At 39.0% G+C, this 21,688-nt stretch overlaps 1 protein-coding gene across 2 annotated transcripts in view; it reads left to right on the forward strand.

Annotated features, from left to right (window-relative positions):
• The first annotated feature begins 735 nt into the window (after window positions 1–735).
• SKB1 (SHK1 binding protein 1) overlaps window positions 736–21,688 on the forward strand; it is a 59,855-nt gene continuing 38,902 nt past the window's right edge. Inside the window, exons 1-8 of one of the 2 annotated variants that reach the window (XM_089152870.1) lie at window positions 736–1,293; window positions 7,799–7,916; window positions 15,064–15,173; window positions 15,641–15,730; window positions 15,829–15,894; window positions 16,024–16,106; window positions 16,204–16,279; window positions 16,386–16,472. In XM_089152870.1, the coding sequence (XP_089008996.1) occupies window positions 1,159–1,293; window positions 7,799–7,916; window positions 15,064–15,173; window positions 15,641–15,730; window positions 15,829–15,894; window positions 16,024–16,106; window positions 16,204–16,279; window positions 16,386–16,472 (765 nt within the window). In that variant the 5' untranslated portion in view covers window positions 736–1,158. Of the gene's footprint in view, window positions 1,294–7,798; window positions 7,917–15,040; window positions 15,174–15,640; window positions 15,731–15,828; window positions 15,895–16,023; window positions 16,107–16,203; window positions 16,280–16,385; window positions 16,473–21,688 lie in introns of those variants that run through there. The other variant, XM_089152872.1, reaches the window with a different exon arrangement.

Below are 21,688 nucleotides of genomic sequence, written 5' to 3' on the forward strand. Positions count from 1 at the left end.
ACATGCCAACAATAGCTTCTCCCAAATCCCCAATGATTGCTTCAAAACATCTTCGACTTTAGCCATGGTTTCTCATATCTGACGCTCCATCAACCTTTCTGCAATTCGTAGATAATTTTTTTTTTTCAAAACTAGGGTTTTTTCCCTTTGTATTTCTCTTCGGATTTCTTCATCACTTAATGAAAATTTACCTTTTTCAAATCCTTGAATCTTGTTTCCACTTACCTGAGTTTTCCAAAGTAGTCCGGTGAAGCAAGAGAGCTTTAAGCTAGGGATTCAAAGTTAAATGAGTTGAATGAAGAAACATTCAAGTGTTTGATGTTCTTAGATGGTTGCTTTGTGGTGTTTCGCTAAAGTTCTGAAGAACTGGATTTCAAGAATCACAAATGAATATTAACATAAATTTTATTTTTTTTCATTTTTATTTCCTATGTTTTTGTTTAAATTTAAAAAATGGTAAATTTGTCATGAAAGTGATAATTTGTCCTTAAATTGACTTTTTCTATAGTACAGGGGAGGCAGATGCAAAGTTTTAGTTTTTTTTGGACTAAAAATGACATAAACCAAATCTCAGGGGGTCCAGATGAAAATTACCCAAAAATTTAATAAATTTAATCTGATACTTTGAATGTGATCGGGGACATGTGTCCTTCCCCTTGAGAAAAATGGATGATCGGACACCCTGATAACATTCCCATTTTGTCTGGGGATGTCCAACAAGCAGGTCCCAAATCTCGTTTGAGATAACCCTAGCTATCTTCGCACGTGTGGAGAGCACTATTTAACAATCCCAGCGTCGGCTGCTGGATACCAGAAACCCTACTAAACCCCCATAGTTGCCCACATTTTCTTTCTTTTCTCTTGTCTGCATTTCAACTTCTTTTGACTCTCTTGGGAGTGATCATGCCAGAAAACCAGTCGCTCGGTTGCGTTTCACCATTACAAAATCAGTCTGAAGTTCTAAGTTCCACCATTATCGGTGCGTTTTAGACAAAATAGTGGTGATTCTCGTCTGCCACTGTTTCATTTCAGGTTACTTTCACTAATTGTTATCAGTCGCCGTTAGCTGGTTTCGTCTGCAGCTCTGCCGAAAGGGTTTTCGATTTTATTGTTTTCTTGAAACATTTCCCGCGCCCCCCTCTCTATCTGGAGGAGAAGATGCCTCTTGGACAGAGGGTTGGAGATAAAAGCGACTCACGTTACTGTGGAGTCGTCACCGAATTCGATGATGACATGCCTCATGTTTTAGCTTTTAATGTTTCTGGAGGTTTCGATTTTATAGTGGCTTCTCTGGTTAGTTTTCCCGCCTTTCTTGTTTCATTTCCTTGAGATGTGTGTTCAATTTGTGGAAGTTTCTATATGTGTAGCAGGAGCTGGAATGATTTGGAGCAATGGGTTGGAATATCTTACATTACTACCACATTGATTAAATGCTGAATATTACCTAAAGTGTGGTTCTGATTTTTCCTACTTCTTGCCACTGTTACTTTTATAATTGTCGTGATTATCACTTAAAGATGCTCATGGTATCGTCTATAAGAAATGTTCTTTGTGTTTTCTTATGATCAATGTCATGTTGAATACAACTATAATTTTGAGTTCTTTCTGTTGATTAATTTTGCAATGTAATGAATATGACTTCCAGAAATCATCTCCTGCATATGCCCATGGGGTGAATATTCCAGGTATGTTTCCTGCAGTTATCATTGCGCCAAAACGGAGTGTTTGGTACTCTATTTTTGCCTTTCCCCTCTGGTCTCACATGGTTGGCTTGGGCTACTTAGGAAAATTGCTCCATCGGAGTCTGCTTGTGCGGAGAGCCTTCTCGCCATTTACTTGATTGTTTTTATTGTATAAGTAAATGTACGTGTTATTATGTTTATAGGTGGCCAATTAGCCAATCACGCATCAGCCTTGTTGGGCTCCTTTTGTGTGAATGGTCAGTAAGCTCACCTACAGTACCATGATTATAGTATCTTGTGGTGAACTCAGTTCCACGTTTTCCTCAAGTACTTTTACAGACATTTCCTCATATTTATGTGGAATAGATCCTTATAAAATTCAGCGTGTCTGTTGAAGTGTGCCACTTGATGAACTGCCACATGGCTGTTCATGGATGGTCTAGGACCCCATGTCTATCTCTGTGCTAAAATTTCAGCCAAACATGATTTCAGTTTGGTACGTTGAGTCATGGCTGTTTGTTTGGTATGTTGAGTTACAACTGTTTCATTTCAGAAGCAAAGGTTCTTCTGGTGTGACTCTTCTCTGATCCTAGTCTGTGTTCTTGCTTTGTTTTAAGGCCTTGACTTTCTCAGTGTTCTTATTTATGTTTCTTGATTGTTTCCATTGTGTATGCACACAAGTTCTCTTGTGTTTAAAGGTGGTCAATTAGCCAACCATACATCAACCTTATTGGGCTGTACTTTTGTATGGATGGTCAGTAAGCTCACCCACATCACCATAGTAATTGTATTTTGTGGTGAGCTCAGTTTCAGGTTTTCCTCAAGTACTTTTACTTACATTTCCTTGAATTTATGTGGAACAGCCAGTCCTTGGTATCTTCAAGGGATGAGTCTTTGTTCTTATTTATGTTTCTTGATTGTTTCCATTGTGTATGCACACATAAGTTCTCTTGTGTTTAAAGGTGGCCAATTAGCCAACCATACATCAACCTTATTGGGCTGTACTTTTGTATGGATGGTCAGTAAGCTCACCCACAGCACCATAGTAATTGTATTTTGTGGTGAGCTCAGTTTTAGGTTTTCCTCAAGTGCTTTTACATACATTTCCTCAAATTTATGTGGAACAGCCAGTCCTTGCTTATTGAAGTGTGCCACTTGATGAGCTGCCACATTGCTGTTCATAGTGGTCCATACGAGGATGGCCCTCTTGCTACTTACCTGATAAAATTTCAGCCAAAGATGAGTTTGTTTTGATACTTTGAGTTACAGTTGCTTTCAGAAGCAATGATTCTTCTAATGTGAGTGACCCAGGTGTGATCCTAGCTTTGTATCTAGACTCTTCTCTTCCTGGTGTTGTTATTTCTCTTTCTTACCCCTTTTTCTATTGTATATGTAGATGGAAGTTTTTCATGTGTTTAAGGGTGACCAATTAGCCAATCACACATCAGCCTTATTGGCTGTCCTGTAGTGTGAATGGTCAGTAAGGTCACCAATAGTACCATAGTTACAGTATCTTGTGGTGAAGTCAATTCCAGGTTTTCCTCAAGTACTTCTACAGACATTTCCTCAGATTTATCTGGAATAGAAGAACCCTGATATTTTTGAGAACGGGTCTCTTATTCATTATGCCTGTTAAAGTGTGCCACTTGATGAGTTGTCATGAGGCTGGATCCATATGTAGGAGAATCCCACAAGTATCTGCTTGTAAAAAGTTCAGCTTAAAATGAATTAAATAAAGTTGCTAGAAAGTTCAATTTGAAGTTTTATTAAATCATGAAAATATCACAAGAAGGAGATGAACATGAATCCTTGACAATCGGATGTGCTATAGTCATAATTTTGAGCAATCTCCTATGTTCATTTGGTGGGAAAATTGATAATGGCACTAGCACAAAGTCTCCCATCACGTAAACTTAACCATGTATCACCATGTGGTTGTTTCTGAATTTGTTGCTTAAAAAAGTATGTTGTTGTTTATTTTTCTCCTTACGAATGATCAATGATGCATATACAATGTGCTTAGTCCAAATACCTTTCATGGTTTTCCTAAACTCTACTGGTTCCTGTCATTCTTTGTACCAGTAACTTGAACATTATATGATTAACCATGGAAAATTGACCTGTTGTGGAATAAGATTTGATCCCTGGCTGCGTGGTATTATATTCTATGAAGCTGCCCTCCTTTTAATGTGTTGCTCAATTTGTAGACTCAATATAGTACCAACGGACAACCTTAGCCAAGCAATAATTGATATTGAAAGAATACAGTTGATGCAGAGTCACTTAATTGGTTGGACCAACATACTAAACTTTGAAAGCTTATCCCTAGGGAGAGCCAGTCCAATGATTTTTGTTCCAACAAATAGAGTGAAACTGAATACTGGGCAGGGCCTAGAGCTATAAACCCTAATGTCCCCCTTCTTGATTGTGAGCCTCATCTATAATTCCTTCTATCTGTTGAAGAATAATTTCATGTAGGGTCGAATAATGAGATGATGAAGAGTCAAGAAGCTTATTATAGTCATACGTTGCTGTGAAAGTTGATGTTTATTCACTCCTTGTTTGTATTGTAATTAGGAAGGGTTATTGTAGATAAAATGGCTATAATTCAAAGCAGGTACCAGATTTCGCTCTAGTTGGCGAGATATCCCTCGATATCTAGTATTTTTTCATGGCTAACTTGAGTGAACTTGAGGCCCATCTGGGGGGTTTTAAGGGTCGAGTTGGGCTCAAAGTTGGTATTTAGCCTATTTTAGGCCTTTTGAACACACTGATGGCTTTAGATTTGTGAGAAAAACAAGCTAAGTATGAGTTCTAATTTGACCCTAAGTTTGAAATTGAAATGCTGCACAAATGAACATGCAAGGTTATAAAACATAAAAGAATTATTAGGATATATAAATAAAAAGCAAGCAATAATACATCAAATAACTTAAATAGATAGAATTCCATCCATCAAAAGGTAGTGCATTTCCAGAATTCCACAAATAGTTGGTCTGGATACCCTCACATGCTTAATCTGACCCAACAACAAGCATATGAAGGTCTTTCCCCGATCAGTTGTTTAGAAATCTAGAGTAAATGGTGCTTTCTTTCTCTTTTGGTGGGTATTGATAACTTGTTGATCTTATGTGTGCATCTGCAGAATGATTTCTGAATCACCTTTAATGTTGTGAAAATTAAAATAAAATAACATTTTGGTGGTTGGGATATTGTAGATGATGCAGAGAATGTTGGTTTATTGAGCAAAAGGACTTGTTGGTCCCCCCTTGGTGGCTAATTAGCTAGTCACATAGCAGCTTTATAGCTGTTCTTTGTGTGACTGGTCAGTAAGCTCACCAAAACAATACTGGTGTTGTTCACTGTGCAGTGGGATCTTTCTCAGTTTTCTCTGCAAGTGGCAATGCACCGACAATTAAATTCATTCATGTAGAATATGTTTGACTAAAGCAAAGGTTGAGGATGACTTAGCCCCATTTGTCCCACAAATCAGAGAATTAAAATCAAAGACAGAAATTAGTAACTTAAGATCATTCACTGTTCTGAAGGTGGACTGGTTCAAATGGCAAGCTCCAGCAGGTAGTCACTCTACAGCAGCAAGGCCTGTATCGATTGGGAGGATCACCAGCTGCGAACACTCAGTCGTTGAATGGTTGCAGATACACAACAGCCTTCAAGTGGCAAATGGTGGTCTTTAGTTCAAGTTTAGTTCAAACAAGAAAAAGAACAACAAGAGTAGGAAGATAGTAAATATAGGGATAGAAGTGGTTCAGTTCTCTCAGCTAGGTGGTTATCTCTCAACAGCAAGGCTCTTGCCCTTCTTATGGCTTGAATAAGAGAGAAGAGAATAAATTCAAATCAAACCTTCATTAATCAATAGTTCATTAAAATTTGGGGGGCTGAGAGCAGCTTTTTACTTGTTTATTTATAGAAAAAGGTTTTGCTAAAAAAATTAGAAGCTCTTAAATAATAATAATATAGAAACTACACTTTGCTGAGTTGTTAAGCTAATCTCAGGAATAACAAAATAGAAAGTAACTAAATTGAAATTAGAAACTGAATGGCTTCATAATCCAATCACATGCATGAATCACTAAAATAGAAAATAACTATTAGAAGCTTTTTTTTGCTAAAAAAATAACTATTAGAAGCTATGAATCATTTAAAAATAGAAACTAATAAGATCTTCACATGATCTGGTCTTGGGCCTCACAAGATCTTGTAGTATCCTTCACACAGGCAAAATAAGGCTGTTCACATTACTATTCACAGGAACAGTGTTTTGCCCTTTTTGGCAATTCTAGAAGACCTGTTTATCTAGTTTGACTTGGTATGGTTGGTCCAAGTGAGGCTGGTTGAATTCTGCTCATATTCTACATTAGAGTCGACCAGTGTACTTTTGCTTTTTTTCTTTGTGGTGAAGCAGCTTTATTTTTCAGAAATTTTTTTTTTTGATCACATCAGTGCATTTGCTCTTTGCACTCTCTTTTAGAAAAGCCAAGTGATATCAGTTGACAATTTGACATGTTGTCAAGTTTCACTGAGTTGGTTATATCAGATGGAGAAGATGCTTCTCTTTTTCTTTCTGTACTTTTGTCAGTTGGGTTAGTAACTAGTGTCAGTCATCAATCTTTCTTTTCCCCTTTTTTTGGGTGAATTCCTCCCCTGGACTTTCCTTGTGTGGAAGCTTTTGGCACCGGCTTCACCCTTTTTCAGTCATTAATCTCATTGTCATAATTTTAAATGATTTTCTTACTCAGCTCTGAGATTTCTGGATTAGCTTTCTGGTAACACAAACTGCTGATGGTTTCGCATTAACCATCAAAGGTTTATATTTGGTGAAAATGGGTCTTGATGGGGTTTCTTTTGTTGGATGATTAGCCAATCACATAGCATTTTTAATCCCTGCATTTTATGTGAGCGGTCAGTTGATTTGCCTTGAGTATGCTAGTGTTAATTCATCAGGTAGGAAAGTCCAACAGTTTCTATGCAAGTGGCAACGCGCCAATACTAGTCTACTAGATATCGGTTCAAGATCTCACTCTTTCAACTCATGAAAGAAGTTGGCTCGAGATGTCAGTGAGTTGGTGGAATTTCCCCCCCAGCTCAAGGCTCCAACTCGAGGAATATTAGGGTCATTTGGGCTGAAACTTGGTGTCTGATCTATTTCAGCCCTTCTGAACATACTAGTGACCTCAGATTTATGGAAAAATAGTATAAACGTGAGTTCCACTTTTAACCCTAAGTGGCAACCACTGTGCTGAAGTGCAGCCATAAAATGGCCTGTTCTGCACGTCATGCATTTATGCCTTAATGTTCATAGTTCAAAAGTCAAAGAATTCTAGTACATTGAACATGTTCATAGTTCAAAATCACAAAGTTCAAATGATAATCCAATCATCATCGTTACAACTTGAAAGTTGAGACCCTATGTACAAAGCACATCCTCTTGTCTCGCTAAAGGAAAAATGAGATTTCCCGCATGATCTTGATGAGATCTCGTGAATTCTCCTACCATGGCGGTTGTCTTGGGTAATGTGATCTATATAATATGTGCTGTTAGTGTACAAGTTACAGAGCTACTAGGCATTGTGAAATAGGGTTTTTATGCTTGCTTTGGTTAGGGTTCTGCTGGGTTGAAGGATGATATGGCTACATTTTGGTATCAAAAAGTGGCATTTTTAATGTAGTAATTATAGTAGAACATGTTCTGGTTTGTCTTAACGGGGTTTATAATGTAATGTAAAATCCATTCCATTAGACAGAGTATTTGTGCAGCAACTCCAAGTCCATTCCACTTAAGGATCTGATTGAGTTCAAAACCTGAGTTGGTTAGTTTTAATGCTGATCGCTTGCAGAAAATGGCGAATAAATATGTCAATTGTGTAAACTACCATTCCACTTATGAAAAGAGCTGTCGGATTCTGACTTCAGTAAAAAGAAAGAATCTGAGTCTGAGTTATGGATGCATTCAAGTCCTTTTATATGTATCTGACAAATTTCATTTTTGAATCCTGCCAAATGTTTTTTCCAGCTCAATACATGGCAAAAATGAGTTTATATTGAAGATAATGATTTCCTTGTTTTTCTAATTGTGTTTTATAACTTATTGACAGACGGATCCCACTTATCGGCCTAGTTTAAAAGCAAGTGCCGGAAGCGGAGCTAGTGTCCCGCCATTTGCAGGCTCAGATTTAGTTTTAAGTCCTTCACAGTGGAGTTGTCATGTTGTGGGTATGTAGTGTTATCCATTTCAAACTAGTTTGATCTGGTATTCATGAATGTATCAGTCCTATACGCTCGCACGTTTCAAACTTTTTTTTTCTTTCCAATTTTATTTATGCTTTTCAAGTAATTGATGACAGGATGACTGTTTGGATTAACATCATTTATTTAAGGTTAATTTCATGTAACCCCCTTTCTAGATAGCCTAATTTGATGTACCCTCCTTGTTTTGAGAAAATATCATATATTACCTGCATTCCTTTGATGCCGGCCTGGGACAGGGCTGCTAGGGTGGATTTTCACGGTAGGGGTATTAGAGGAATAGGAAGAGGAAGAAAGGGGAAGTAGAGATAGGCTCAAAATAATACTCAGTTTATCTCTAGTCAATCTATTCAATATGAAATTGCATCCTATTACAAGCTGTTCAAAATAAAAGAACACGATACTGGGTTACAAGCTGTTGAAAATATGAAATTTCAAGAACAAAGTTCAAGTAAAAGTCTAACTCACTTTTACATAGGAATACTAGAATGATTACACCTGAACTACTATATTTAATTACATCCAACTCTTGTTTGACCAAACCCCATTTGGCCAGTTCTTTTTGGGGTTGGACTGGAGCCAAATGAACCTATCTACGATACTGTATCATTCTTTGCTCTAGCTTCAGATTAGTCCACTCCATCAGTTGGTTCCTGTTAAGTGATGAAGTCATTTAGTTAGATTTTACTAAATGACCCAACTACCCCTAGACAAGGACTGATTTGAGGAGAGAGAACTGGAGAGGAAGAGAGATAATGTCTAAGAGATGAGGAGCATGGAAATACTTGTGACCTTCATCTGTGTTTTTGAGGAACAATTGCCAATCTTCGGAAGAAACGTAGATAATCAAGAGAAGTCATTCTCATCTCTACAATTTGAGCGAGAAAGTTTCAATCATCCATTCTGCTCACGTGAACTCCTTCGGATGGGATAATATAATCATCAATGGTACCCCAAAATAATTTTGGTTTTCTTTCCTAATACTGTTTTCCCCCTTCTGAAGTTATTTTGGTCTTTCATTAGTTTAAATTCTGCTAGTGCTCATTTTATTCTGATGTTGTAAAATGGGACAGTTTGTCATCTGAATTAGAGATTTGCATAAAACCAACTTATTGGTAGAGACTGGTGGTTTCTGATGTATGCCCTGGTTGGTAATGCAGAATCTCTTGTTCCATCTTTGATATTGTTAAGTTACAGTTTGGATATGGAATACTTTAAGGTTTCGAAATTGCTTAACTTGTTAGTACTTACCAGACTATTAGAAACTAGAAACGCAAATCCGTGCAAGAAGAATGCTGAAGCATGGTAACTGTTTCCTCTTTCCAGCCTCAGGATATGGACAGTTGTAATTTAAATGGTGAGTTAAGGCAATAGAGAGCAGCTTTGAGTTGGTAATGGTGCTAAATTTTATTCACCCAAGCTAATTTTTTTTTACTGCAAAATTCTTCAATTAATCTCAACTTTTTGAAGTACCCTCTGGAGTAGAACAAGGATATGAGGACAGAAATGTCAAAAGATGGAATATTAAAGGGTTTAACAAGGTTAAAATAGCCTTTTATCTTTTTTAATAAAATATTTGGTTAACTGTGTGGTCTTAGGGTTTTGTGGTTGATATTTTCTCAAAATGAGGGGGCACATTATATTAGGCTATTTTAAAAGGGGGTTACATGAAGGTTGATCCTTTATTTAACTGTTATCCATCCCTATTTGGATGTCTACTTATTGACTAAGTTGAGATCTATGCATAAAATATAACTTTCTGAATGGCATGTTAGGAGAGTTTATTATAGCTGCAGTTAGGAATTTATTGTAGCTGAAGGTTGGAGTTTGTTGGTATTTATAACAAGTGTACAAACCGATCCGTCTCCGATATCACTTTACATTTCAGTTGTATTAAGGTCCAAGTAAGCATGGAATTGCCTATGGATGAAATCCAGGAATTGAATTTGTGTGTCCAACACAAGCTGCATACTTGGTTTTTCTAGATTTTTATGGACAGGTAAGCATCAGGTTAAACAAGTCAATTGGTAGTTGTGGGTAGACATATCATAAAAACGATCTCAAGCATTCAAAAGTTCTTTTTGATGCTTTAATAATTATCTTGGGTAGCTATCTGTAGGCTTTTTTGTGGATTGATGACATGTAGCCCAAGAGGGTGAATTGGAAATTCTCAGATAAGACTGATAGGATAGGATAGGATTAAGTGCAAGCGAAGGGCAAGAAAACAAACAAGAGTATACACCAAAGTTTTGGGTCCTGACAAATGTTTATATCTGCTTCCTGACTGTTCTAAGTTCACTAAGGCGTGCCTTTTTCTGAGTGCTAACCAAACAGTTATGAACCTGCTTACCCTGGTGGGAAAACACCTGTGGTTTTACTCAGGCTCAAGACCAATCCAAGGATGTCATTTGTGATGTAGAACCTAGGCACAGCCTAACCGGCTTCAGATCAAGCCTGCCCAGGAGGTCTTCTAGATGGGCCAAGAGAGGTGAAAATGCTGTTTGTTTGAGCAGTATCACAGTCCTTTTTTGGTTTTGGTGAAATATTATTTGAAGATTCTTTGGAGTGAAGACCAGATTTCTTCGAGATCTCTTACAAAGACAAAGGGCTGAAGACCTTTTAGCAGTTCCTAATTATATTATTTCCTTGGTTATTTTTAATTGTTGACTAGTTGCTATTTCTCAACAAGTGTTTGTGAAATAAAAATAACCGCAAGCGCATGGTATCGTGTAGCTAACGGGTCGATCACAAGGAGATATGCCACTTAGAATTTAATCTCTTAATGGTAATGCGAAAGTGCAATGATTCAAAGATTTTAACTAATTAATTAAATTAAACGAGCGGTCCTAATCCATACATCTAATGCAATCGAATTGAGACGAAAAATGAAGCAAACATAACCAACACATAATTAATAAAAGACAAAAAAAATAAAAGGGAAGTGATTAGAGTGTCAGCTCTGGATCTAGGGAAGGGGAGTATAATTATAATGACTTTGACCGTGGACCCTTTTCCGTAGCTTATAGTCCACCGATCGGGGGAATGTATATAAGAAAAAAAATTGCAGAAAGGAAATAATCAAAGCAATAAAATGAAGAGGGAAACCTTAACCAAAGAGAGGTACGACTGTAGGCATCTTTGATCAAGGATCCAGGGGAAGGGAGAACAATAAATAAATGCTGAAAGTAAATTGTAGAAAGTAAATAACAGAGTAATAAAAGGAAAATGGAAACCTTAACCAAAGAGAGCACACGACTGTGGGCATCTTTGATCAAGGACCCAGGGGAAGGGAGAACAATAAGTAAATGCTGAAAGTAAATCCTAAATTAAGAATATGGAGGAGAAGCGGGAATGGAAGGGGGAGAGAAGATTATTGAAGAATTTTACTTACTTGCATCTTTGAACTTCAAATAATAAAAAAGAATTGAACAAACAATTCGAATCTCAACCAACCGTAACAACCAAATCTAGATCTAGAATACCCAGAGAAAAATGAATCTTCAAACTTGAAACTTGAACTTGAACTTGAAATTGCATTACATAGAAAAATTAAACCTAAACATTCATTCTAGAAATTAAAATCTCACGAAAGCAATCAAAAGAAAGCCTAAAATATACTGAAGAGAAAAGAAAATGTGCTCTTCCTAAGCTCTAAAACACTTCTCTCTTGATGGAGTATGCTCTCATTTTATAGAGTTTACATGGGATATGAATCTTGACAGAGTTTGAATTAAACTCAGAGTTCCTATCTGACTCAACCAATTAGGGTTTTGGCGTACTAATTGGACTGACTTAGAGATATCAAATACACAATTCCACCGTTGGATTTGAGGTTTAAGAAGTCGTGAAGCTCTCCTCCATAAATCAGCTCGATCGGACGGATGACCGTTCGATGAAGGGCTTGATCGAAACTGGACAGAGACATTCAAAAACGGGATTTTTGCCCTCTTCCTTCTCTGAATATAATTCTTTTTCCTCTTTTTTTTTCTTTGACCAAGTCCCAAATAGGAAATAAGATATTGAAGTATGCAAGGACTCTTTTTCTCCATTAGGACTCTCTCAATAATATCTCTGTAGGTTTGATTGATAATTTCTAATCTCAGCTGAAGATAAAAATTTGCTTCTTTATCTCTAAAATACTTTGGAGCTGGCCCATAATCACATCTCTAGCCCATCATGCTCCAGTCAGGCCCATTTTTGCACTTGAGAATTTGAATGGACTTCTTGATGTGTTAAATTGCATGTTTCATACCCAAAACTCCAAATATTTGCTTAAATCTTGAAAAGTCCTAAAATCTGCTTCAAGATCAAGAAAGGGGGGAAATAGGATTGGAAGGGTTGCCACAGGGTTTGGGAGGGGTGGGGGAGGGTTCTTGGTGATGCCCAAGGGTATGGAAGGGGGCTGGGTGGCTGCGATTAAAGGAGGAAGGTTGGGGGAGGTGACCATGGGCTAGGGAAGAGAGAGGAGAGGGTTGGGGTTGCTTTAACTTACTTCTAGATGATAGGTTGCTGCTGGACTTGCTGAATAAATGCTGGAAATTGGAAATTGAAAAAAAAAGGGTCGAACTTGAAGAAGAAGATCACTCTAATCCATTGTGGACCTCTCGAGGAGACTGTGACCTTATTTGCCTCCAAACTCAGAATTTTACTCATCAATTTCAACTTCTTTGTTTACAAAGAGGTGGGGACTTTAAATAACCCTACACTTGGAGGGAAAAGAATTAGAACTCGTTTGATAACCACCAGTTTCTAGTGTTTCTTGCTTCAAGAAGCTGAAAAATCGGCTGAAAACCGTATGATAAAACCTATTGGTTTTGCAGGATTTTTGCAACATAAAACTCAAATTTTTTATAAAAATTTAGTTGCGTCGAAAGTGTTTTTGGAGGCAAAAATTGGGTGGTTTGAATTTGAGTGAAACAATTTTAGAAGTGGTATTATGGAGTTTGACAGACTAAACATAACAACCCTGCTAAAAAATCCTCTCAATACTTTGATAGAGCTCTTCCATTGATGGCAGGAGAAGGACAAGTGTTGGAGTTGGAGTGAGATTTAGAATATAGAGTTGCAGTTGTACTAGAAATATATTAACCTATCACTCTAGGCTCCAGTATGAGAGAGATATTTATCTGTTTCTTTTTCGAATGCCTATGGGTATTGTTTCTAATTCAGACCGTTTGCTGGCTTGGCCAGGGGGTGGGCTTGCTTGCATCACATGGATGGAGAACTCGCGAGATCTCAACGATATCTCGTCTTCTCCAGATGCCAAGATGAGATGGGAAGCAAAACATGGAAAATCCAATGTCTTGGCTGAGTTCTTGGTTAAGTTGGAGATCTTGGTTTGACCGAAATCTTGGTCCGGATCCCTGTTTGAAAGACACAAGTACAAATTATACCGTAGTGATTTGAGTTTAAACCTTAAGGTGTTTGTGTATTAGGTAGACACATATATTAAGTAAAGCATGAGTACTTTATGTTTTAGGGTAATTTTCATCTGGACCCCCTAAGGTTTGGTCATGCATTTTAGTCCAAAAACGAGACTTGCATCTACCTCCCCGTCTATGAAGTCTTTAAGGACATTATCCTTATATGCAAATTTGCCCTATATATATATTTTTTATTTATTTTTTAGTTTTCTTTTAAGGGTTGACTTTTAATTTCAAAATCGCCCTCCTTCCTTATCCGATTCCCAAATCCTTGTTTCCACCAATTCTAAATCTTGAACCCTAGTTGTATTTCGTCTTTTTCTCTCTTGCTTGTCTTTTCTCCGCTGGAATCGAATGCCTTGTTGGGGGTTTGTGGTTGTCTTTGTGTTTCCGCTCTTCGTTGGGCTGCGGTTTTTGCCTTTTGGGTTGCTTGCTTTTGCTTTGTTCTTCTGGGTTCCGCCCCGCTAGTCCGTCCTGTTTTTTCTTCCCGGCTTTGTTACTTGGTTTATCCCGCCTTTCGTTTTCCCGGTTTTCCTCTTCATCGGGTAGCTTGCTTTCCCCCTTTTCGTGTGCTGCCTGGTTTCCATCCAATCTTTTGTTGCTATGCTTTTTTCTTTTGTTACTTGCGTTGCATCCTCCTCCCCGTTTGGCTGCTCCTCGCCTTCCTCTCGCCTTCTTCGGTGGTTTTGGGTGCTTGGCTGGCTCACTAGGTTATTTTCCAATCCTGTTGGTTTTATACATCTCCAACTAGGGTTCAGTTTAGTGGGTAGTTGGGTTTGGGTCGGGTTGAAGGAGGGTCTGATTTTGTAATTAATAAGTTGACCCTTCATGTACTAAACATTTATAAAAAAGGGCATTCGTCATAGGTGATAATTTGTCCTTATTGCTTTTTATAGTCGGGGGGGTGCAAGTCTCGGTTTTTTGGACTAAATGACTGACCAACCTCGGGGGTCCAGATGAAAATTACCCTATGTTTTATAAGTCAACATCTTTCACTTCTTTAGTGCAGCGGTTTTAAACTTAGGGTTGAATTGGAACTCAGATTTGCTGTTGTTTTCTCATAATTCCAAGGCTACCATTGTGTTCAGAAGGCCTGAATAGGGTTGATACCAATTTCCAGCCCCAATAGAGCCCTAAAAAAGACACTTAGATGAGCCACTGATTTAGGTCAAAATGGGAGAAAGTTTTTCCTCAATCTTGCCAAGATCTTCCGAAATCTCTGTTTTTTGGTCCACCGAGATGGCCATTGAGATCGAGTTCTTGAACCTTGAGAAAATTGAATGATTCTGCCAAGAAAGGACTAGATTTTCTAAGAGTTTTAGAGCTCCCTGAAGAATTTGAGTGAAAATGAGTCAATATGCAACTGGAATTCCAGAAAAATGATCCTGAAAATTTGCTGAATTCTGATCTTCCTCTGTTTGCATGAGATTTTGTTTCATCTTATGTTGAAACAAAGATAATTTGCTGCATATTTTTCAAGCCTCACTAGGTGTTCAACTGGGTTGCCTAGGCAGGCACCTTTCCTCCTCCTTGGTGTCATGTTGCCTTTTAGACCCTTTCCATTACCATGGTTGCTTTGCTGCCTTGAGTACCATGTTTTGGTGGACGTTTGGATTTTAATTGTGGTTTTCTTGAATCTTGATATGATGCTTCGCATTCTGTTAACAGTGGGCGTACAAATTTTTATCCAGGCAAGATCAGCTCTTGGATAGACTTGGATTCAGAAGATGAAGGGTTTCGCATGGATTCTGAAACAGTTTTAAGACAAGAAATAGCTTGGGCTTCTCATCTCTCCTTACAGGTGTGCATACAATATACCATGCATTTAATTCACTGTGTTTTTTTTCGTCATCAAGTCACTGCTTGACAACTTAACCATTTTTTCAACATTTTCTTCTTTTTTCCATTACTTGGGAAAAGGAAAAGGATATTGCCTCACTTGAGTTCCAGTAGTTTGTTCCCGCTAAAACAGATTTTGGTGCACTATGGGTTTAATAATATAATCCTCTTTGTTCCAGTGCGTGAGCATCACCCGGTTGCTATACTTCCCTCATGACACAGCTTGAAATTGCTTAACCTGAGTAATAGTTGAGTTGGTGGTGGTTTTTCATTTGTTGATTTAGTCGAGTTCCAGCCTATCATCTTGTTTAACAACGGTTCTCGTAGATATCAGAATGATCTGTTTTCGTTTATGTTTCTTGGATTTTTTGATGCATTATTTTTTCTTTGTTCCAGTGTACTCATTTTCATGTTATTGGCTCACTGCAGGCTTGCCTACTTCCTCCTCCAAGGGGAACATCCTGTAGTAACTACGCAAAATGTGTGAATGAAATATTGCAGTCTCTTAACAACATGCAGGTAAAACCTTCAACAATAGCTTCTTATTACGAGGGCTTTTATTGGAGTACTTTTCCTTTTGTTATGGGTGCTTTACTTTTAATATTTTGTTGTAACAGTTGTGGCTTAGGATTCCATTGCAAAAGTCTGAGGATGACTCTATGGATGGGAGCTCCGATTATATGGTAATTGATAAATTTTCAGCCTTGTAAAAATATTTCTCTTTGTGATACTCTAGCTATACAACTAGCAGTTTAGCAACTTGATCATTGAGATATAACTATATTCTCCCTTTATACTTTTTTTTTAAGCAGAATGTTGACTCTTGGGAATGGTGGAATGAGTTTCGTCTACTTTGTGAACATCACAGTCAGCTATCAGTAGCCCTTGATATATTGTTAGTCAGACAACAGAATTCTTCTGAACTTTGGTATCTAGGGAGCTTGTGATGATGTTTTAGTAATTATACTAAATTTATAAATAATGTTCACCAGGAGTTCACTACCCTCTTGGAATTCACTTGGGCGTTGGTTCGGAGAGCCTGTTAGAGCAGCTATTGTACACACCAATGTAAATATTTCCTAAGGTTGATTGATATGGTGATCTAACATTTAGACAAACCATGTGGTAGATATGATTGTTTCAGTGTCTGAATAATCTGCTCTCAATGTGACAGACTTTCCTAACAAATGCACGAGGATACCCATGTTTATCAAAGCGCCACCAGAAGTTGATGACTTTGTTCTTTAATCATTCAGTACAGGTAAGCCTTTTGCTGTGTGCACCCCCCCCCTCCTCCCCCAAAATTTTTTGGTCTTGAGCTCTAGTGTTGGTTGTCAGTATTTGTCTAAAACAGATACATCTGAAGTCTGAACTAGTATGTGCATGCCCCTACTTGTATTCGGTTTCTTCATTACTTGAAGCCAGCTCTGGGTAAAGGTTTCATGCATGATTAGCATTTGTGTGGGCTATTTTTCTTAAAACAAGCCTAGGTTCGGATGCCTAGGTGATTGATTCAATACCGAATCCCAGATCCCTATAGATGACCAATGGTAGGGGCCCCAGCACCCATCATGAACGTAGTTCACTGCTCAGGCAAGGGATATACGACAATACCGACTGAACAAAGCAGCAGTCTTTCGTGTAGGAGGGAAATTTTTTAGCCCAGACAAGCCGCCTCTAGGAAGGCCCTAGTGAATGGCTACAACATCTGAAAGATATATAGTATTGTTTATTTTTCTGCTCTTCTGCTGTCTTCAATGTTGAACTTACCTTTCGTCCTTTTACTACCAGAGCAGAACTACCCACCGAGCCATTCAGTCTTTGCGCTTAGTTCAGCTTCAATTTGGGTGAAAGATAGGTATATTACATCGTAGCAAGCCAAAATCTTACTCGGATCCTCCATTTACGGAGAATGAAAAAGCAATGCAAATGTAATTGCTTAAGGACGAGTGCGCTTGAGTTGATTAAAAAAAGTATGAGAAAGAACGAAGTAAGCACTTTCCCCGGCATGTTAAGTTTCCTTTCCTCAGCCTCCCCCCACATGTTCCCAAACTGATCGAATTCCTTGTTAATTCAGTGAGATGAGGCTAATTCAGCACGAGGTCCATCATATGAGATTGGGTTTGTAGTCTGTGGAGGGAAAAACGATGTCGGGATGCGATAAGATGAAGCGGTAGCCTAGCTCTCTCGGAACTCCTTTTCATAATTCTGTACCCCCGAACCCGCATCCTACTACACCTACTCTTTGACCCTCCATCCTAAGGGATCAACATTGAAGGCTCATGTGCCTATATCTAGGAAGGGGCAGATGACCGATGGCTGTCCACGAAGACCGTCCTACAAAGACCATGCTCTAGCTTCTGTTATGAATGAATGCCTATTTTCTTTTTCCAATCTAAGAAGAAGCCTTGTGAAAGCCATCTGTAATAGGAGAAGAGGCGCTTACCATATGGTCCATTAACGTTGCAACACTGGCCTTTTTTATGTGAACTACTCGAAGTAGCAAGCCATCCTAGCAGAGTTAGTTTCCCTGATGCAGTAGCACTTTAGTCTATTCTAATTCGCAAGAAAGTATCTGCAAGTGAAAGGTTGTCAAAGGTTACTCGCGATTCAGACAATGTTGTTGCGGGGTTGTCGTCAGAGAATGGAAGCTTGCGATTCAGACAATGTTTTGGTCCATTTGCAAGGCTTGCAATCCATAGGCAATAATGAATGGATCTTAGAAGGAATTAATCTGTGCTAGTTCTCTCTGGCATAGCATCAACGGGAACAACAGTAGCAGTAAGCAATAGGGGGGTGAGACTGAAGTGTCGGAGCAATCCGTATCATATGCAGGATCAGGTGAGGTGGCGCTTGCCATAGCACATAGCACATAGCAAGCATCTGTAGCTGGGGGCTGAAGGAAGATCACATAGAATAGCTAAGGTGTGAGTATCCTATATGGTTAGGTGTTTCCCCACAGTAGATCTCCGCTATCACTTAAAAGACTGCAATGTTCCCTATCAGCTTGTGTAATCTCTTTTCGAATGTGACTGCAATAAAGAATGGATAAAACATTCACACATTGGTAGGTCGGCTCACTGCTTTTGGTTTTCATGTTATAAAAACATCTATCCTTTCATTCAATATCTCTTTCCTCGTCAGCTTTGTCTTAGACAGATCTTCCTGTTTGCATCTTTCCAATGGTGCTTCCAGTTTTTGTTTTTTCTTTCGTTTTCAAAATAGTTTATTGGATTGACATGTCTATTGGTTCCTAGTTTGACTTTTTAGGTGTTAAAGGGAGAATTGCGAAGAGCCAACCCTAATTCGAGAGGTGAGATAGCGCTTTCATTGGTCGGATTCGACTTCTTTGTTTGGGCAACACCAAGTTAGTATCGAAGAATTGCTATACCGCAGGAAATCCTTCTTTTTGTATACAAGTTCTCGCATGAGGTAACTGAACAACATGATAGGCGAAAGGCATAAGCATAGGAGCATTCACCCGAAATGTGAAGTGCCATCCATACTAAAACAATTTAGTAGTAGAGAGAGAGAGAAGGCCTGGAGGGGAATAAGGATCTCTCCTTTATTGGCATGGGAAAAGTGGGTTAGTTGATTGGCAAGCCAGGGCCTGAAGCGCCCAATGAATTGAGGAACCAAAAAGGGATATGCTTTGCATTGGCTCTTTCGAATCCCACTCACACTCACGCTGAAAATGGACTTCTCGGGGGAAATGAAGCCACACACCTCAAATAAAAAAGGCATGCTGCTTGCCTTGTAAACAACCTCATCCCTTCCCCCTCCCACCATATCTTTCTCTAAGCCTGCCCTTCCTTGAACTAGAACTCGGAAACCATGACACATAACTGTAAGAAAGAGCTGCCAAAACAAGCTCCCTCAGGTCGCACCTAAGATCCGGAGTCATATCTGAAGTCAACAAGGGAATCGCTTGAGAACTAACTGCATACCTGAAGTTAGCTTGTGTGCGTATGGCCTTATCTTTTCTTTTAATACTTACTTTATGAGGCCTCAAAGTGTTCTGGCGGCAGCTAACCCTACTCTTATGTCCCCACTCATTGATTAGCCGATACGACAGATGGAGTGTTGCTACATCAGCTATAGAATCGAACAATGGACTCGAAAGCAATCAAGATAGGAAAGAAGAGCTGGCAACTGTAAGATTAGTTGCTCCTTCTTGAGAACAAGCAAACTAGCTACTCCTATTATAGCCCTTGATTTTATAGATAGTTTGTTTAGTGTGGTTCTATAAGGAGACTAGTATTAGTTAGGAGAAAGCTATTCCTTGTGATGTATCCTAGGATTGGAACACCCCCCCCCCCCCCCCACCCACCCAACCAAAAAAAAAAGGGTGCTCAAGCCCAACTATGAGTTAAAATGGCCAATTCCTACCCCTGGATCAAGCTATAAGGAAGACCAAAATCTAGTACATTAATTTATTTAGAAGTCTTGAGTGTCAAAGTCATTTCTTTTGAAGTTTCAATGGGAAAGAGTCATTGAGTTGTGTTAATTTAGGAATACATTGTTTCCTTTTTAAGAAGTCCTACTTTTAAGGATGACTTAAATTAGGAAGGGTTATTTCCTTTTTGGGTTTACTTTGTTTGTAATCTTAAGTAGTTAAGTTGTGTTAGGACCCTAACAGTCAGGATCAGGGTCCTTTGTTTCAGGCTATAAATAGTCTTTCTGGTGTAAGTTATTTTTAGATTTGATTGATTGAATGAAAATAGAGTTTGAAAACATTGGCTTGTGAAAGTTGTGGGGTCCTTAGAGGGCACCTTGCGGTTGGGTTTGTGCATTGTTCTTCAACCTCAAGATCTTCAATCACCAATTCAAGCATTCTAAAAAAGAGTTTTCTGCAGTCCCTTCAATATACAAGTAAGTTAAACCCCATCTCCAACCCGAGCCTTCTTCCCCTTCTGTCCACAACCATCCCAGTCACTCCCCATTGGTTCAGACCTTAAAATCACTCTCCTCCCAATTGCACATCACCCCCACCCCTCCCCCTCACTTTTCCCTACATCCTAGGTCACTTCCAAGAGTCCAGAAGTCCTCCCTTTTGTTCCCTTTTTTCTGCGTAGGCAGCAGCAGTAGCCCATTAAAAACCCTGCTTCCCCAGCCCCTCTAGACTCCTAAATCCCTCTCCTAGGATTGCGCCTAGCCTGGGACTGCATTCCTCAAGCCTTAGCCCCTTTCAAACCTTAAAGAGTAGTTGCAGTAAAATTGAACTTTCAGAATGTTCTTTTTAAGACTTACTATTTCTGTCCCAACTTCCCAGTTCTGTTCTAATCCTTAAGAAACCCTTATTAGCATCCTCAAACTACCAAATCAGCAACCCTAGACCAACTACAGCCCTAGGCGAAACACTAAAACCTTTTAATTGGCTGCTGCAACTAGTGTACATGGTCCTGAAAGTGAAACCTAAACTTAGATTTACATCATTGGTATCAGAGCTATAAGTTCCAGTGGCTTCTAAGAGTTCACATCACCATGGACAACCCTGATATAAGCCAAAAACTACAACAGATCCTTGCACAATTAACTGAGATGAACAACAGAATTACGAACCTCAAGCAGCCCCAGGCAGCTGACAGAGAACTAAATTCTCCCACCCCCTCCCGTAATCAATTCCCAAGTTTATGTACCCCATCGAGGAGTAGTTAGTAGATCAAGAAGATATATAGAAGGTGATCCAGAGCATGACCATCCCAGGAGATCCAGAGTGAGGAATGGGTACACTAGAGCCTCTAGGTATGAGAATCCACTTTATGATAGGTATGAGCAAGACCATGAGAGGAACAAGACAGAGTGAGTTCCACCAAGGATGCAGCCAGTACCCACCTGCCAATCCTTTGTAGATCATATGAGGGCATACTTTAATAAAGGACAAGAGTCAAGAAGGGGAGCAAATCATCACAAGGTGAAGCTCGAATTGAAGGATTTCAATGGGACCCTGGATCCATTGGTATTCAATGATTGAAGGGCAACACTTTATGACTACTTTGATTGGTATGACCGATGCAGCTGGCAAAACTAAATTAATTGGTGCAGCCAGGAATGGTGGCATATCAGATCAAGAGATTTATACCTAGACGGCAGATAACCCTATACTTGGGACCAGTTGAGGAGAATTGACTGATAGATACCTTCCAGCACATTACAAGGCCAAGCTCCAGGAACAATTCCACACTCTAAAGCAAGGTAACCTAACAGTCTCTAAATATATTCAGCAATTTAAAACTTTGGTTTCCATAACTGGTACCATAGAGAGCCCATTACTGTCCATGACTAGGTTTAAATTGGCACTCAAACCTGAAATTCAGTTAGCATTGGGTGCTACTGATGTAATTGACCTGGGGGACCTATTTGATAAAGCCCTTAGGGCTGAAGCTTTGCAGCCCCAAAAGAAACTAGCAAGTCAATATGTCAGAAAAGACCCTACCTTAACCCTCCTCAACACCCATATACAGCTCTAATGCACCA

This window comes from Hakea prostrata, chromosome 4 (assembly GCF_041222555.1).
Source record: "Hakea prostrata isolate BN-2017 chromosome 4, UWA_Hpros_2, whole genome shotgun sequence".
In the NCBI taxonomy this organism is placed as follows: Eukaryota; Viridiplantae; Streptophyta; class Magnoliopsida; order Proteales; family Proteaceae; genus Hakea; species Hakea prostrata.